Source organism: Rhipicephalus microplus, chromosome 1 (assembly GCF_043290135.1).
Source record: "Rhipicephalus microplus isolate Deutch F79 chromosome 1, USDA_Rmic, whole genome shotgun sequence".
NCBI lineage: Eukaryota > Metazoa > Arthropoda > Arachnida > Ixodida > Ixodidae > Rhipicephalus > Rhipicephalus microplus.
This window is the reverse complement of record NC_134700.1, coordinates 279,182,519-279,200,691: the sequence shown is the minus strand read 5'-3', so window position 1 is coordinate 279,200,691 and position 18,173 is coordinate 279,182,519. Positions and strand designations below refer to the sequence as shown.

General features: G+C 46.6%; 1 protein-coding gene and 1 long non-coding RNA gene across 2 annotated transcripts in view; one reads left to right on the top strand and one right to left on the bottom strand.

Moving 5' to 3' along the window:
- Positions 1–18,173, bottom strand: part of LOC119165277 (B-cell receptor CD22) — a 232,241-nt gene that overhangs the window by 45,469 nt on the left and 168,599 nt on the right. The window contains exon 6 of the mRNA XM_075895844.1: positions 9,252–9,438. Coding sequence (XP_075751959.1) covers positions 9,252–9,438 — 187 coding nt within the window. The remainder of the gene's footprint in view (positions 1–9,251; positions 9,439–18,173) is intronic.
- LOC142817902 (uncharacterized) overlaps positions 1–18,173 on the top strand; it is a 98,047-nt gene that overhangs the window by 49,042 nt on the left and 30,832 nt on the right. The window lies entirely within an intron of this gene.

The following is an 18,173-nucleotide window of genomic DNA, read 5'->3' as shown; positions in this document are numbered from 1 at the left end:
CGTGAAACGAAACGGACGCTTCGTCTGGGACCGAGGTTTAGCCTGGAACCTTCCCTCCGAGGAGCTGAAAAAAACAACGCTCGTGTTGTCCTCTTTGCTTTCCTTGCCTCGCCTTTCGTTTCACGTTTCTTTTAGCACCTTCGTGCTCGCGCTGCAGCCCTTGTTACCATGAACCTGAACGAAAATTTCAAAACTTTGTAATATACATAGGGGGGGGGGGGGGGGGGAGTTGTTTATGTGCTGTTCTATGTTTATGAGCTCGCATATTGCAATCGTCCCCCATCGCGTGTAGAAGCATTTCAGGTGAACAGCTAGGCTAACAGCTCTAGCAATTAATTAAGAAAAAAAGTTTCTTTTCTATACAACATTTAAAATAACAGAGCAATGCACTAATGCGTATGTCGGAATATTACGACGATTTCATTTCACTGCAACTTTAACGTTACACATCAACATTGTTGCGTCGAAGAAATGTCAAACAAACCTCGCAGCTCTCAAACTGACCCCCGTATTTCAGAACGTCCCTTCACTCAACGCTTCACCTTCACTTGAGAAAGGCGGTGGGAGTGCCTTCGGTAGGCACGGTAAGTCACTGCATAATAGCGATAATCTGCTGTGATTCTTCAATAGCGCAGCATCATTTTCATCCGAGTGGTGGCGCAGTGCTCAACTCTGTCAAGTGAAGGGTGAAAGTCGAGTCGAGGAGCGTTTGTGAATACGGGGGTCATTCCCCGACTAGACATCGTTTTTGGGCAAATACTATGACTCGGGTGCTGCGTTTCGGGCCTAGGTGACAAAACGTTCCAAACTAACCACTCGTAAGCAGATTCATCACACTTCTTGCTAATGTGTTTGTTTCACGAAAAACGTTGTAACCACATGACTGCGATCAAATAAAACGCAGCTTAGCCACATAAAGACGTACGGCCTTCGTCATAATAATACAGGACACTTCACGTCAGGCCAGAATTGCCTCCGTAATGCCTTTTCTGCATTATTTTACATCCACTTCATCGAATGCATATTGAGCAGCAAAGCACTATACTAGCGACTCGCTTAACACTAAGCTTTCAAATGTCATTCGCTGTAGAAGTGAACAATGTAGTGTTTTTTTTTTTAATCACGAAGTGGTGCTTTCTATTCGAAATGTTGTGATTTAGACGATGGTTTAAGAAGCCGTAAAATTGTTTACTTTAATATCCGTGGATCCTCGGTTTTATTTCTTTCTACAAAATACCCTGGCGAGTACGCTTACCTGGTAGCTACTTCACCGAACTGGTCTTCGTCTAGTCTGCGCTAATATGAAATTCTACGTAACATTGCACCTGACGAAGACTATGCTTGTAACTATACGCTTCACCGGACTGGTACTGGTCTTGGTCCACGCTAATTTGCGTTTCTCTGTACCATTGCACCCAATGAAGACTATGTTTGTAGCTACTTCACTGAACTGGTATTGGTCTCGGTCCACTCTAATTTACCATTGCACCTGACGAAGACTATTCAACGCCGAGCGAGCATGGTTAAGCTGACGACGTTTACTCTAACCATATGAAGACTATAGCCGCTTGGATGGCTTTAAGTAGACAAACAGCATTCTAAGATTTCCCAGGCGGCCAATCCAAAGGGCCGCTCCAAAATGCCGACCGAGATGTGTTTCCGGGGACGTCACTTAGTGTACGCTTCGCGTGCTTCTGTACAATTCCTTGCTCATTGTTTGTTTTTTGTTTCGAGAGACGTGCTCTAAACAATGGCGTGCCGACAGAAAACTAACAATCCTCAAAGACAGAGAGTATCCAAACGAATGCCACACAGCGAGCAGCCAATAAGATGGCAGGAACTCGAGGAAGCGTTCAAGCATAGGAGAAAAAGAAGGCACAGTTCAAACAACCGATAATCTGGGAATCGGCGACAAGGAAAACAACGTGTCGCAATGAAAGATAAGATAAAGCAAACAAAGGATGCGGGATTAGGCAATGAACGAAGGGACGAGTTTCAAATGGTGGTGAATCGAATATCCTACGACTACACCCCCTTGCTACACTTTAACGAGTAGCGCTCTTCCGGACGAATAAGTTCGTCATATGGCGATAGCCTACACAGAGGGATAATCGTAAGATTAACAAGTGAAGTGCCCCAGAAAGGCTGGCCGACGTTTCGATAGGAGGATTAGAGACAGTGGGATAATCATGGGATGAACAGGTGAAGTGCCTCAGACTTGTTGAATGAAGTTTCGATAGGTGTACCACAGTCTGAGGCACTGCACCTGTTCATCCTACGATTATCCCACTACGTTGTTTCCATCCGTTGTCTCCCATCGAGATTTTGGATTTTGATGGCCTACACAGTCACTTTCTCGCTCGGCCAAATGGCGTCTTCCGCTCTCTTTGCTGACAACACGGTGTGAACTGTATCATCTTGCCCACAAAGTTCTCGCTGGCGCTCTAGTGACGGCTTTTTTTTTTTTCAGGACCCCTCATTTGCACAGCTGATCACCTCATGTTCTTTAGGCAATTCAGTTATTCTACTAGTGTCACCACATCAATTTCTGATGTTTGCCCGAATGCGAGCCCTCGAGGAAACGTTCTGACACTTACCCGACGATGCTTGTGTATAGTGTGTCGTATTGTCTCGCTCTAGAGATGCCGTTACACTCCTGCCGTTCACTGCCCGAGCCCCTAAAGCACCCCGCATTTATTATCACCACGATAACACTCGAAGAGCAAACGAAAGAAGACTTAGCTTACCGGGCACGAGCACGCTCTATATATTGTTCTACGGAGCTATGCTGAACGTGTTTTTGCCTGCGTTGCGCCAATCGGCGACGACAGGATACGAGAGCCCGGGACCCCAAAGCACTCCGTACCTAAAGAACGGGTAAAACACGAAATAAGGTGGTGGCTGCGCTTCATGTACCAAGTATAGGCGCACTTGTGTTTTCCATTCTTCGCTGGCTGCACATAACAGCCAACTTACGGCCACCCGCGGCAGCGCAGTTACGTCTGGTTAAACATGACGTCTTATCGGGGTCAAAATAGTGAACTCTCAAGTATACTAAGTCGAAAGTCTTGAGTATTTCATCAAATGCTGGCGTCGTCTGCTACTAAAGCTTAGGTGACCGTCCGCACAATGAGAAATGAAAACATTGGGAAAACTGTACGCACTAATTGTGCGAAGAATGAGAAAGCAGAATACCGTCCCGCTACACTGAATTCCCTTCCTCGCTATTCAAATCATGTTATGCCTTACCCCACGCTCTCCTCCTTTCTCCCTTCTTCACCCTCGCATCGCAATTCACCCCCACCTCCACTTTCGAAACCCTTGCTATAAACCTATTCCATGTTTGCATGCAACGGTAGGCGCCGTCGACATACTGAAGCGCTTGTAGCGACGTCGAGGTGCGTTGGCTCCGCCCAGAACAAAGCTCGCCACCCGCCTCTACGATCTCGTGAGTTTAAAAATAAAAGTAGAGCGCAAGAAAAAGACTAGCCTCACGAGACAAGTACACAAGAATAAGTGCCCGTTCACGTCTTCTTGTCTCCTGTCTATCGTCCCTTTTGCGCTCTACTTTTTATTTTTAGACTATGCACCAGCTCGCTCGGCAACGCATCAAGATCACGCCAGAACTGGCACAGCAGTTGCAGAGCTATCTGCGAGCACAGTGCATCGGAGGCAACTCCTCAGTATGTTGCCCGAGCGTATCTCTGTTTACGAACATGGAACAGACCTATGTCTTAGTATACACGGATAAGCTATGTTTTACCATTTCCTCTTTCCTTTACCTCCTCCTCACCTTCGCGATTGCAGGTGTGGACGTAGTCGGTGCTCTACATCGCAAAATGAGCTGACTTTATTAAACACGTCAGAACGTGTGGCCCTTGACTAATTTCGCCGTCCATCTTGCCGACCTGCACGGATCGAAACGTGCCTGTCGAAAAACGCCAGCATTCGAAATGCAAACGCTTACGAGTTGTCCTGGCTTAGTTTTATGACATGAAGCAGCACCTTATACTCTTAGCAGGGGCTGAGTGAGGTAGCATAAACTGGTACTCAAGTCTGTGCATATGCATGAATTCTCGTACAGCTCTCTCGTTATACCGCTGCCGTAAGCATTAGAACCTTCACTAAGCAAACCTACGTCGTAGAGCCACTTTGTCGCTGGCCATATGAGGTTCTTTCATCACCGGCTCGGCTATATACTGAGTGAAGATGAGTATGGTGTAACATACCCTAGAGCACCTGACAGCGAGCTGGACATCGTACTGAAAGTCTCGCGCAGGCGAACACATTGCATGACAGATATATTATTCTGTAGGACTGGCAAACGCTGCGCAGGTTTATTTTGCGAAAAGCTTGAAAATGGGGATGTAGAAATGTACGAGCATTTGTGATAAAATCATTGCACAAGACTCGTAAAGGACGCGAAAGTAGCGACATAATAAACACGACACTGAGCGCAAACTGTCACATGTTGATGGCTAATATGCGCTCAGTGTCGATTTTTGTTTTACTGCTTGACCATGACTCTTTGCACAATGCTTTGCGCAATGCTTTAATATGCACAACCGGTACACTAAGGACGTTTGTATTGTTTAGTACACAGCTGTTTCGAACAAGTCATTGTCGGCTTGTGCTAGGCTTCAGACTGCCTTATTTGGCACTTTGAAAGCTCGCATGTCCTGCCAGGGAACGGGATTTTCTCTGATCTGGATACTGAGACGAGGAAACGAAAAAAAAAAGGAATGGAAAAAGCATCAGCGGGTGCCAACATTTATTTCCGTTGCAAAACAATATGCTGCTTGAAAGATCAGCGAAAAAGAAAACGATCCACAACAAAAGCAAAGACACGAGGGACAAGTTCTTGCTGCCTCGCTTTCCTTTTCATCCCGTGCAGTTTTGTTCAGTAGCTTAAAGTACGCATTTTCAAGTTTCTCATAACACCTTTATTATTATTTGCGGTCATCGCAGCCGGCTGTCTAAATTTGCACTCAGTTTTTTTTTTCTTTTTTTTGTAATGCACATACAGACATGTCTTCGTCTGCAGCACTGTTTATTGTCTTTGTGACGTCTGCAATACATACTGAGGCATCAACACTCTGGGAGTCTGAGTGACTGTGCGATATTACTGTCCGGTTACCACGTACAATTTAGGACCACACGACGTTACATGGAGGTGATTCGAACCGCAGTAGCAGTGGTAAGCGAATCTTACTTTTTTGTTTTAAATATGGCGAGACTGAAGCCGATAGTGAAGAGGAAACTCTGTTATTATAAGAACTTTGGGCAATGCAAGCTCAGTTCTAGGAGCTTAACTTTTGCTAGCAGTAAACTTTCCCTATGTACGATGATTGGCCTTGTATAACTACCTTTGTTCTGCTTTTACTTCTATGTGTATGACAGCGCATCAACGCTATTCAATGATCGTGCTCTTTCAAATCATAATGGCACTCAATTTGCAATTCACGCGCTACACTCTCCCCATACTTATCAAAAGCTTGAAATCCCACTCTTCTTAACTGGGGCAGCTGCTCCACAAAACCTTCTTCCAATATTAAGTGTTAAATCTTGCTTCAAGATATCCAAAAGAATCGAAGGAAAACGAAAGAATGATGTCAAAGCCAAGAGGACGCAACTTGGCTGAGCGCAAAAGAAAAAAAAAACCTCCATCACAAAGCCTTATATGAATATTAACGAAGATATCAGTGAAAAGGGCCCTCAATGACCGTTGAGCCTGCCCGTGAGCCGAGCGTTTGCTCTTCAGCGTTCCCATTGATCAGTTCGCGAAACGAAGTGCGAGCATGGGCCTGGCCGAGAGCCAGAGGCGGCAGACAAATGAGCCGGCCAGCAAACCTCGCCTAAAAAAAATGCCTTCCAGTTTTCTCGCTCGATAAGGTTGGAAACGATCGCGACGCACGCTACATGGGTGCAAGCAGTTGTTGGGCGGGCGGCATCAGTGAGGGCTTTCGGCTATTAAGCAGGAAAAGCAGGCCTGTGCCTGTGTAAGCTCGTTCGGCAGGTTGTGCAAGGCGAATCGTTCATCCCTGCTGGCCTAAGCGTGCTTGCAGGTCGCATTCGCTGGTCGAAACCCGCCAACGAGCTCTTCGTATGGCCCGGCGTGCCACTAAAAGGTTTCCACCGAAGCTGCCAAGCACTTGAAGTGCCAAAACAAAACAAGACAGAATATGAATGTTATGAATATGAGCATGTGAATATTTCTAGTAAAAGGCAAGCAGAACTGGTTGACTGAACAGGATCGAGTGAAGGTCTAACTCTTTGTCGGACGTATACAAAATCTATAGCAGGTGAGGTTGAAGTAGAGCTGGCAACAATAACTCGAAAGCCCCACGTCACATCTCACACCCGTCTTTCCTCACTGCTCTCTGAGGGCTAACAAGCTTCAACAATTTCACTTAGGTCTAGGCTCTCATTGCTTAAAATACATTCTTCTTTCTGGTATTTGTTGTTTATGAGCTTATTCTGGAACCAACCAACTGCAGCCTCCTTCAATGTGAGAACCACGTGGCAATAAATACAATAAAAAGCAGAGCTTAGTGAACACAGCAGTGGCTTTTATTCACCAACGTAATCAGTTGTACCATCATCAATAAAAAAAAACGAATGGGAATGAAAACGCCGAGCCCATGTATGCGTCAGTGCTCAAAAGTTTTATCGCAGACGTTACTGCAGCGGTTCGTAAGTATGAATCTTTCATCACTGACAAAGAGGAGAAAATTTTCAGTAGTCCCCAAAACAACAATTTCTACTTACAAACACACTCTCATGGGTTGGCTGAACCCTCGTTACCTGTGCTGAAGACACATCTTAGCAGCATGGAAAAATTTCGGCCCAGAGATAACAGATATTTATTGCTTCTCTAGGCATACGTTGATGAACTATTCCTTGCAGCCTTGTCCTCAAAAGCGCCCAATCTTCCTCTTCAAACAGTGATTTATGTCAACGAGAAGACCAGTCTTTGGTCGTCTTGCATTAGCGTTTGTTGACAGTTTTTAATATATGCTGGGGATGTACGCACTTATTGAACCACAGACGCCATAAAATGCCGAAAAAAAATCGAAGTCGCTTTCCGCTAATGGTTGTTTACTTCGAGCCTGCTATGTTGGCGCCGCTGTGACGATCTTTTGAATATGGTATATTTTTGTTGCCCTTTAACGGTATATTACGGTTTCGATCAGCCGACATATCGCCCAGAACAACATGAGCGTATTCCGGCTCTCTGCCCGCGGTGGTCTAATGATTATGGTGCTCGAGTGCTGACCTGCAGGTCGCAGGATCGAATCCCGGCAGCATTTTTTGATGGAGAGGGGGGGGGGGTGAAAGGGGTGGAGAATCGTGTGCATGGATGTAGCTGCTCGTTGAAGAACCACAGGTGGTCCAAATTTTGAGAGCCCTCCACTACGTCGTTTCTCATAATCATGTCTTAGTTTTGGGACGTTAAACCACAGACAAATATTATCATATACTTCCTGTATCACTTCCTTTTCTCCCGTATCTTAGCAACAACAGGTAAACTGTCCCTGAAATCATCGAAGAAAATAGCACTACACTCCTAAAGAAAAGGCAGTGCTACTTACAAACTTTGAGGTAGTAAATTGTTGTCACAACACTCACTACCTAAGTAGTAACTGCAGGTAGTATACCACAGACGTTTACTACCTTAGAAGCAACCAGAGGTAGTAAATGTCTGTGGTCTACTACCTACAGTTACTACTTCTGTACTGAATGTTGTGACAACAATTTACTACCTCAAAGTTAATAAGTAGCACTGCCTTTTTTAAAGAGTGTACGTGTTCAACTAGTATTTAACACAATTGCTGGTGTTTTCCATTTCACGTATACAGACCTTCTTCGGTGGCGTAGTGATTATAATGCTTTACTGCTGATCTGAAAGTCGCAGTATCGACTCGAGGCCATGGTGGCCGCATTTCGATGGGGCTGACAAGCTAGAGGCCGAGCTGCCTATAGATTTCGGTGTGCGTTAAAAAACTCTCGAAATTTCCACAGTCCTAAACTACGACGTCTCTCGTATTCATATCCTGGTTTTGTGACGAAAAGCTGTATAAATTATGACTATGCAGGTATACAGACTCACATGCCCCATTAATAGGTTTGCGTGATTTTAGTGGCTTTTGCGAAAGGTTTCCGACACTGCACTAATGCTACTGAGAGCCGCCAGGTGCAGCTGCATGCGGAAGCATTAAGGGTCACTAACAGAGCGCTTCAGCTTGTCTCTGAGCATGTAATTTGACTTGAAAAAATGCAGTTACCGAAAACGCGCACTGCTGTGACTATTCTGGTAACAGTGGTAATCGATACTTTAAATAGCAGAACTTTGAGCTGGTTGCTACATTGCGTAAGTGCTCTCATTACATTTTAGTAGTGATTACGTAAAGTTAGTGATTACGATACACGTAGGTTTTAAAGCGCCATATATGAGCACGCTTGGCGACGTCGAAAGCTGTGCCATTAGTGCTTAAACTATATACCAAACTACGGCGGCAGCGACGCAGATGTTTAGTTATACGTGCACGTCTGGCACCCCAATATCTCGTACGTGAGAAGAAATTAACGTCGAGAATTTATGGACTCTCTGATGGAACCATAGATAGGAGTCCACGCTAGCGTTCTTGAGCAAGTCGACAGAGCGCTTACGCAAGTTAAGGTGAATGTCTTAGTGAAATGCGACCGTGGGCATTAAAGTGAGTGATACGCCTTGCTGACGCCACCCAATGGCGTCCATGTAACAAGGAATGTACCCGCGCCGTATCACTACAACCGACTGTTCGCCCTCTATCAGTCTTAGGCAAATACAAAAAAAAGGACCATGCGACCTTTTTGCACGTCCGCACCACCAAGAAGTGTAACAATAACCCCGCCGTATCACTACAACCAACTTGTTTGCCTTCGGGCAGTATTAAGTAATTACAAAAAAGGACCATGCGACTTTCTTGTACTGTAATACTCACGATAGACGTTGAGCAGCAGTGTGTCCTTCGAGCAGTAATAAATAATTACAGAAAATGACCACGCTACTTTCTTGTACTGTAATACTCACGATAGACGTTGAGCAGCAGTGTGTCCTTCGAGCAGTATTAAATAATTACAAAAAAGGACCATGCGACTTTCTTGTACTGTAATACTCACAATAGACGTTGAGCAGCAGTGTGTCCTTCGAGCAGTATTAAATAATTACAAAAAATGACCATGCGACTTTCTTGTACTGTAATACTCACGATAGACGTTGAGCAGCAGTGTGTCCTCCCACACCTCTCCGGGAAGCCGCGTGTTGAGAGCGCGACACGTTAGTGTGGCCTTGTCGGCGCGTGACGTCAGCACGAGTAACAAGGACGTGGTGGTCGAGTTGGCCTTCTCTTCCGTCAGGAACGGCTCCAAGCGCTCTTCGTCCAGCCACCACGATACCTGCGTACCGTTTTGGAAACGAAACGCACAGAGTTTGGTACATATAGCAAAAGGTAAAAAAAAAACAATAAAGAATGAAAGAAATCTGTTTCTCGCGTATACTTTGTGGGGCTGAATACGTCCATGCGGATATTTATTGATATGAGACGGTAGGCGCACTAACACGGTCAAGAAATACAAGTCAAGACAACGATGACGTCTCGTTACAGACTTCTATTTTTAGACTTGCGTTTGATCGCCTATGGTCTATTATTAAAAATACCTACCCAATAGCTCAGCTTACGGTCATCAGAATGGATATTTTTTTTTCGTTTTACTGCGTAGTTGTGCAGGAAAGGGAATTCGGAAACAGCACACCTCTTTAGGTATAAATAAGAGGCCGTTACATGTACGCTGGTTTCAGTTATATTTATAATAATAATAATGAGCCGCTGCATATGACGCAATGGTTTTGGCTTATAATAGACATTGCGTGGCCGAGCTTACCATTGGGCAATTAGTTTGCCAAACTTGTCTACAGTCATGTAAGATTGGTTACCATTATAGGCTGTATACACGATATGATAATTTTGTTAAACGTGCCTCATACTCCGCGAGGTCGTCGTTCCTAAATGTGAGATCCATGAGCAGAACACGTTGATTGACTAAAAAATTAGTCTTGTAAGTGCAGAGTATAAACACTTCAAGCACACTTTTCTTTTCTCGAGTGTTCGACGATTGTCTAAAGTAATGAATTTTACGTGTGGACACGTACCTAGTCAGCCTGTGATTGTATTACGGAACAATGATAAAAAAGAAAACGTATTTGCCACAATGTGGTTATACGGGAAACTGGTACGCCATCTGCCTGCCTAAAGATACGCTGTTGGTAGTTTCGCTTACGTTGAATAACAACTGAGAATGGTCTATTTCGTAATCGTCTAGTCGACAGTCGGCTCATCTTTACCATCAAATAATTGAGTTAATGAGTGCGTGAGTGAGTGAATGAAGTGTAACTTAGTCAAGATAGGATCATTTGCTGATTCATGCGCGCATAAAGCTTTTGAAGAGACACAAAAGAGAAAAGCGATTTTTTTGTATTGCTAAAGTATAATTTTACGATTCAGGAAACGGCCTTCTTACTGCAATACGACGCTTAGTAAGTAAGAAAACGTGCGAAAAGAAAATGAGAGTGGAGACGCCACCTGGAGATTCCCGCAGCGAGCATCATAACGTAGAAGATTTTGACAGCGTCTACTGTAGGTATACGTCGTTTCTGACCGGTAAAAATAAGTACATTGTCATCTACTGAGGCTGCATATTTAAAGTGCGAAGTTACAAAAAATTTCATCGAGTCCATGTCACCAAAATACGGGAGAACACCACTTCAAATTCATGACGTCACGTGCGCAGATTTCAACGAGAAATTTAAAAGTGAAAATTCCACCTTGATTTTCTCCTCCAGTAATGAACTTATAATATTGAAACGTATCAATGTTTACAGAGTACAGTTCATCCAACTAAACCAAGGCACTGTTTCACTCGAGTATTTCTAACTTATTCACTTAACTCGCAATAAATAAATGCTGTAATTCTTTTTTGTTCGCTTTTCTTTGTCTACTCCAATATCTTTATTGTAATGCGTCAATGAACCTTAAGATGTTGAAGAAAACGGTGCTTTTTTATAAATTTGGTGCCGTTGGAGGTTTGCTACTACTACCATGACGCATTAAAAGATATGTAAACAATTATAAGATTGCCCCGCCATGGTGGTGTAGTGGCTGAGGTACTCGGCTGCTGACCCGCAGGTCTCGGAATCGAATACCGGCTGCGGCGGCTGCATTTCCGATGCAGGCGGAAATGTTGTAGGCCCATGTGCTAACATTTGGGTGCTCGTTAAAGAACCCCACGTGGTCGAAATTTCCGGAGCCCTCCACTACGGCGTCTCTCATAATCATATGTTGGTTTCGGGACGTTAACCCCCACATATAAATAATATACAATTATAATATTACCCTCCGCGTGGTAGAGGGAGGCTTGCCGTGTTTGACCGGGGGCTAAGTTACGCGGCGGTCGAGGAAAGCGCTGCACCGCTGGCAGTGATTATGGCGGGACCACAGGGAGCTCGCCCTAATAGCTGAATTTCAAATCACTCGACGGAGTTGGTATACTTGGCGCGCCGATGTTGAGCGCACTGCCTGCTCCAATCTGGCGCACTGAAGGCGATGCGTTCTCTTTGCGAACTTGTCATCGCAGTTTCCTCCTTGAAAACACTCCTCTAGAAACCGCGCATAATACGAAGCTGAAGGTATTTTAGCTGCACCGATTTATTCCGTGTAAATAGCTCTTAAAGGTGCTAAAGGTAAGCTAGCGTGCGTGCTCGCACACACACACTTGTGTGTGTGTGTGTGTGTGTGTGTGTGTGTGTGTGTGTGTGTGTGTGTGTGTGTGTGTGTGTGTGTGTGTGTGTGCGTGTGTGTGTGTGTGCGTGCGTGTGCGTGTGCGTGCGTGCGTGCGTGCGCGTGCTTTACAGGTGCCCCACTGAAATGCGAAATTCAATTGTCACGAGGGAAAGGGACAGAATAAAGAAAGTCAACAGAAAAGGTTGACCACGAGATACCCACGGTTTGCTACCCTGCACTGAGCAGGAGAGAGAACTAGAATAGCGAAATGAAAACAGGGAGAGACAGAGGGAAACAAAGCAGAGCCATACAATCTCTGAGGCGCGCAGACCTGTATATACGACACTTGGCTGTTAGTGCACTTTTCTTCTTCTTTGATAACGGCAACGTATAACACACTCCCAGCGCTCAATACTTACAATGGTGAAATGCGCGAATATATATATATATATATATATATATATATATAGTCTTGGTGCAGCGCGAACCAAAGGCAGATAAACGTATAAACGTTCACACAGCGACTCTCAGCAGCCGAACAGCAAGATCGCCTTCTTTTTTCTTCAATCAGCCAGAGCTCCACTACCTGGTGTCCGCCAAATCCCCTTATTGTTGTTTTGGTCCACCAGTACACGCGCGTCATTTGCCCCCCCTCTTAATGAGCATCGCCCCGATGCTAAACCAGTAGTGCAGTTTTTTTTTGTCTGTTCTTTAGGAAGTGTCTTGCGCAGTCACTACCTTTCATAAGGCTTCATGCGCACAACGTGAACTAGTTCAGGACGGTGCTGGCGAAGCCTCGTACTATATGAACTGTCGGGGACGACCTCGTACGTAACATCACTCAGTCGTCGCAGTACTAGATATGGGCCAAAGTATCTCCTTAGGAGCTTTTCAGAGAGTCCTCGTTTCCGTATGGGCGTCTAAACCCATACTCTGTCGCCGGTCTGGTAAACGACTGTTCTGCGGCGAGAATTGTAGCGGCTCGCGTCGTACTCTTGTTGTTGCTGGATTCGCAGGCGTGCTGGTTGCCTTGCTTCTCCTGCTCGTTCTAAAAACATCTTGGCGTCTGGTTCGATGTCGTCGCATTCGTGCGCTAGCATCGCATCTAACATGGTTCGTACTTCCCTTCCGTGAATTATGCTGAACGGGGTCATCTGGGTTGTTTCTTGCTTGGCAGTGTTGTATGCAAACGTGATATATGGCAATATTTCGTCCCAGTGTTTGTGTTCGACGTCTACGTACATTGAAAGCATGTCTTCAATTGTTTTGTTCAGACGCTCTGTAAGCCCGTTCGTTTGCGAGTGGTAGGCGGTGGTCTTGCGATGGGTTGTTCCACTCAGCATGAGGACTTGTTCCAAAAGAGCTGCCGTAAATGCGGTTCCTCTGTCTGTGATTACGACGCTTGGTGCACCATGCCGCAGGACAACGTTCTCGATGAAAAATTGTGCCACCTCCGCTGCTGTACCTCTCTGGATAGCCTTTGTTTCAGCATAACGGGTAAGGTAATCAGTCGCGACAATAACCCAGCGGTTCCCAGCAGTAGAAGTAGGAAGTGAGCCCAAAATATTCATTCCAATCTGGTCGATTGGTGTTCTTGGGACCTGCACGGGCTGCAGGAGGCCAGCTGGTTTAGTCGGTGGTGACTTCCGTCGCTGGCAGTCGAGGCAAGTACGAACATGGTGTTTTACGGCAACGGTCAGTCTTGGCCAGAAGTAGCGCTGCCGTGCTCTGGCCAACGTTCTTGTGTAACCTAAGTGGCCTGAAGTCACCTCGTTGTGGCATGCTTCGAGTACTTCGGAGCGAAGGGCTGCTGGGATGACGAGCAAATACGCAGATCCTGTCGAAGAGAAGTTTCTATTGTATAGTACTCTGCTCCGTAAGCAAAATGATGACAGTGCTCTTACGAAAACAGTTGGTGCATTCTGAAATCTCCCCTCCAGGTAATTAATTAGGGCAAGTAACTCAGGGTCGCCACGTTGTTGCTGTGTAATAGCGGTTGAGTCAAGCACACCGAGAAATGCTGTTTCCTCCTCATCGGATAGAGTTGCCGATTCAATGGGTGAGCGGGATAGACAGTCGGCGTCCATGTGGCGCTTTCCTGACTTGTGTACGACAGTCATGTCGTACTCCTGCAGCCTGAGACTCCAACGCGCTAATCTCCCGGTAGGATCTTTAAGATTTGTCAACCAACACAGTGAGTGGTGGTCGCTGATGACTTTGAAAGGGCGGCCGTATAAATACGGGCGAAATTTCGTGACCGCCCATACCACGGCGAGGCATTCCTTCTCAGTCGTGGAGTAATTAGTCTCAGCGCGTGTTAGTGTTCGGCTTGCATAGGTGATTACTCTTTCTGTGCCCTCTTGCAGCTGCACAAGCACTGCTCCCAAACCAATATTGCTGGCATCCGTGTGTAGCATTGTTGGGGCTTTCTCATCAAAGTGGGCAAGCACTGGAGGCGTCTGTAGTCGCTGGCGGAGATTCTTAAAAGCAGCTTCCTCTTCGTTGCTTCATTGGAAAGCAACGTCTTCTCTCGTGAGGCGGGTCAACGGTGATGCGATGCGTGCGAAGTCCGCGATGAATCACCTATAATACGCACATAGTCCGAGGAATCGTCGGACAGCCTTCTTATCAGTCGGCACTGGGAACTGTGCAACAGCTGCGATCTTTTCAGGATCAGGACGACCGCCTGCGTGACTGACAACGTGGCCAAGAAATTGCAGCTCTTCATAGCAAAAGTGGCATTTTTCAGGCTTCAACGTCAAGCCCGCAGACCGTATGGCTTGTAAAACTGCCTCAAGTCTTTTAAGATGCTGGTCAAATGTTGCGGCGAAAACTACGACATCATCAAGGTAGACCAAGCAGGTTTTCCACTTCAACCCAAAAGTACGGTATCCATAAGTCTTTGAAAGGTAGCAGGCGCTGAACATAAACCAAAGGGCAAGACTTTAAATTCATATAAGCCATCTGGTGTCACAAAGGCAGTCTTCTCGCGGTCTCTTGGGTCTACCTCGATTTGCCAATACCCACTCCTTAAGTCCATCGATGAAAAGTAACGAGCATGTCGAAGTCTGTCGAGAGAGTCATCTATACGAGGAAGTAGATACACATCTCTCTTTGTCACCTGATTGAGTTTTCGGTAATCTACACAGAAGCGCAGGTTGCCATCTTTTTTTTTAACGAGGACTACAGGTGACGCCCAGGGGCTTTTTGAGGGCTGAATGACGCCATCTTCTAGCATTTTGTCGACTTGCTCTTGTATCACTTCGCGTTCTTTTGCAGCCACGCGATAGGGGTTTTGGTGAATTGGTCTTGCCATGTCCTCGGTAATTATCCGATGCTTGGTTAGAGGCGTGCGGCCAACTCTTGATCTTGTCGAAAAGCAGTCTTTGAATTCGGCCAGTAGCTCAAGAAGCCTCTTTCGCTCGTTCTTAGGCAAAGTAGTGCTAACGTCAAGAACTGGTGTCGAATAAAGTTTTGGTGCCTCGTCGACTACTGCCAAGCAGCCTTCTGCGTCTGTGATATCGTCGAAGTAAGCGACGGCCATGCCTTTTGGAAGGTGCCGGCGCTCATCACTAAAATTTGTCAGAAGCAAGTCCGTGCGTCCAGCGGCGACACTGACGATACCTCTTGCGACGGAAATGCCGTGTGTGAAGAGGAGCGAGGTTACTCGGTCTGCTACTCCTTCGCCGTCAAACTGGACAGCGGCTGCCACAGAAACAAGCGTGCATGACCGTGGAGAAAGAACCACATCGTCATCAGTTAGACGCAATTGATTCGGTCGCGCCTGTGTACAATCAGATGCGTCCGAACTGTTGCGGAATGTAATCAAACTGTCTGGGATATTGATGACGGCGCCGTACTCTCGTAAGAAGTCCATACCAATAATTAGATCCTTGCAGCATGCGGCGAGAACGACGAACGACGCAACGAAAGAAGAACCTCCTATGTCAATTCTCGCTGTGCATCTTCCAGAGGGCATCAATAACTGACCACCTGCCGTCCTTATTTGAGGGCCTGTCCACGGAGTCTTCACTTTCTTGAGGCGCATGGCGAGGTCCTGACTGATGATAGAAAAGTCGGCACCGGTGTCGACTGAGGCTGTTACTTTCTGGCCGTCAAGAAAAACACTCAGGTCAGCGGTCACAATGTCGTCGCTCTCACGTCTTGTCGAATTTACAGCGTCGTGTAATGGGGGCTTTTCGTTGTCATCTTCATGGCCTGCAACCTTACCCCCGGAGGTCGCCGCCCTCAGTTTCCCCGTCGCGGGCTGGGTGACCTTCTTGCGTTAAGGTCCGAGGAGGTACGTCGGTGTGACGAAGGTGAATGAGCGGGAGAAGGAGAGCGGGATTGACGTCCCAAACCTGGCTGGCGGGTAGGCATTGCCTCCTCGTCAGAATTACGGTATTCGTAAAAGTGAGAATGGGCTCCATGGAAAGAGGCGTCCTCCCGGCGTGGTATGTATTCTTCGTTCGCACGTCGATCGTCAGACCATGTTCGAAGTGGGCGGAACGAATCATTGCGGTGCCAGCAATGACAGGCAATATGACCTGCACTTCCGAAGTTGAAGCATAGTGGACGTCGATCGATTGTGCGCCACGCGTCTGTTCTTCGGAGTGGTGGACGTCTGAGCCTCCCTTCTTGCGACGATGTCCATGGTGCTGCTGTGGACGCCTGGTGGTACGTCGGTTGGCTTGGCGATCGGCTCAGGGTCTGCTCTTGCCGCGGTGACCAAGAGGCCGTCGGCACTGGGTGATATGACGGCGATGTACCAGATGGTGAACGTCGCAGAGCATCGGCATAGCTCATGGGACGGTGCTCGTCACCAGGACCAGCGGTAGAAAAGGCGTGGCGGATTTTGTCGCGTACCAGTTCAGCGACGGACGCAACGAGGGTTTGAGCAACCGAATTCCGGAACTTTTGAAGTTCTTCGCGAACTATCTCCCTAATGAGGTCTCGCAGGGAGCTTTGATCCTCAGGTATGGCGGCAGCATTGATTGGGGCGCTGCTAGACTTTCGATGATACTGCCTGCATCGTTGATGGAGCGCCCGCTCGATAGCCGTAGCCTCCTTGATGAAGTCAACTACGGTACTTGGAGGATGGCGCAGTAGCCCGGCGAAAAGTTGCTCCTTAACGCCGCGCATGAGGTAGCTCAACTTCCTATCTTCACTCATGTTCGGGTCAGCTCGACGAAAAAGACGAGTCATATCTTCAGCAAACATAGTAACGCTTTCATTGGGTTTTTGAACACGTAGCTCCAATAGCTGCTGCGCACGGTCACGTCGATCGACATTGGTGAACGTATCGACAAGCTGTTGTCGGAAGTCGCCCCAAGTTAACAGACTGGATTCTCTGTTCTCATACCATATTTTCGCACCGCCGTCAAGGTAGAAATAGGCGCGTGAGAGCTTTTCTTGTTCAGGCCACAGATTAATCTTGGCGACACGCTCGTAGTGCTCAAGCCAGTCGTCCACGTCTTCATGGGCACCGCCACTAAAGTGATAGGGAACCAGTGGTTGAAAGATGGTTACCTGTGAAGGCTGTGTTGGCGGGGGGCCTTGGGGCGCCGGTTGCGGACTGGCGTTGGCCATTTGTAGAGGTAATCGGCACTTGCGAGGTTCCGTGGAAGGCGTGAACTCTGGAGCGAGGCCTATCACCCGCCGACTGAACCGGTGCACGGGAGTTGCAATGGGTGACAATGCGTCCGAGCTCGATGAACGGCTCCCAGTGGGAGTATGGAGCATTAGGTAGGGTTGCGTCCCAGCACTTCCACCAGTGTCGTGGTGCAGCGCGAACCAAAGGCAGATAAACGTATAAACGTTCACACAGCGACTCTCAGCAGCCGAACAGCAAGATCGCCTTCTTTTTTCTTCAATCAGCCAGAGCTCCACTACCTGGTGTCCGCCAAATCCCCTTATTGTTGTTTTGGTCCACCAGTACACACGCGTCAATATATATATATATATATATATATATGATTCAAAAAAGAAATTCTGTGGGTCCGGTGCAAATATAGTGAAGAATAAAGGAGCGCACTTACGAAAATTTGATAATTGTTTACTCTACGTTTCGGCCGTGGCACGGCCTTCGTCAGGATTAACGTTAATCCTGACGAAGGCCGTGCCACGGCCGAAACGTAGAGTAAACAATTATCAAATTTTCGTAAGTGTGCTCCTTTATTCTTCACTATATATATATATATATATATATATATATATATATATATATATATATATATATATATATATATATGGTATAATAATAATAATACCTTTTATTTCTTCAAATAAAACAGTACATGTGACTAGGCCTGCCAAAGCCAATTGGTGGCTTGAGTGGCAGAGCCTGGCAGACAG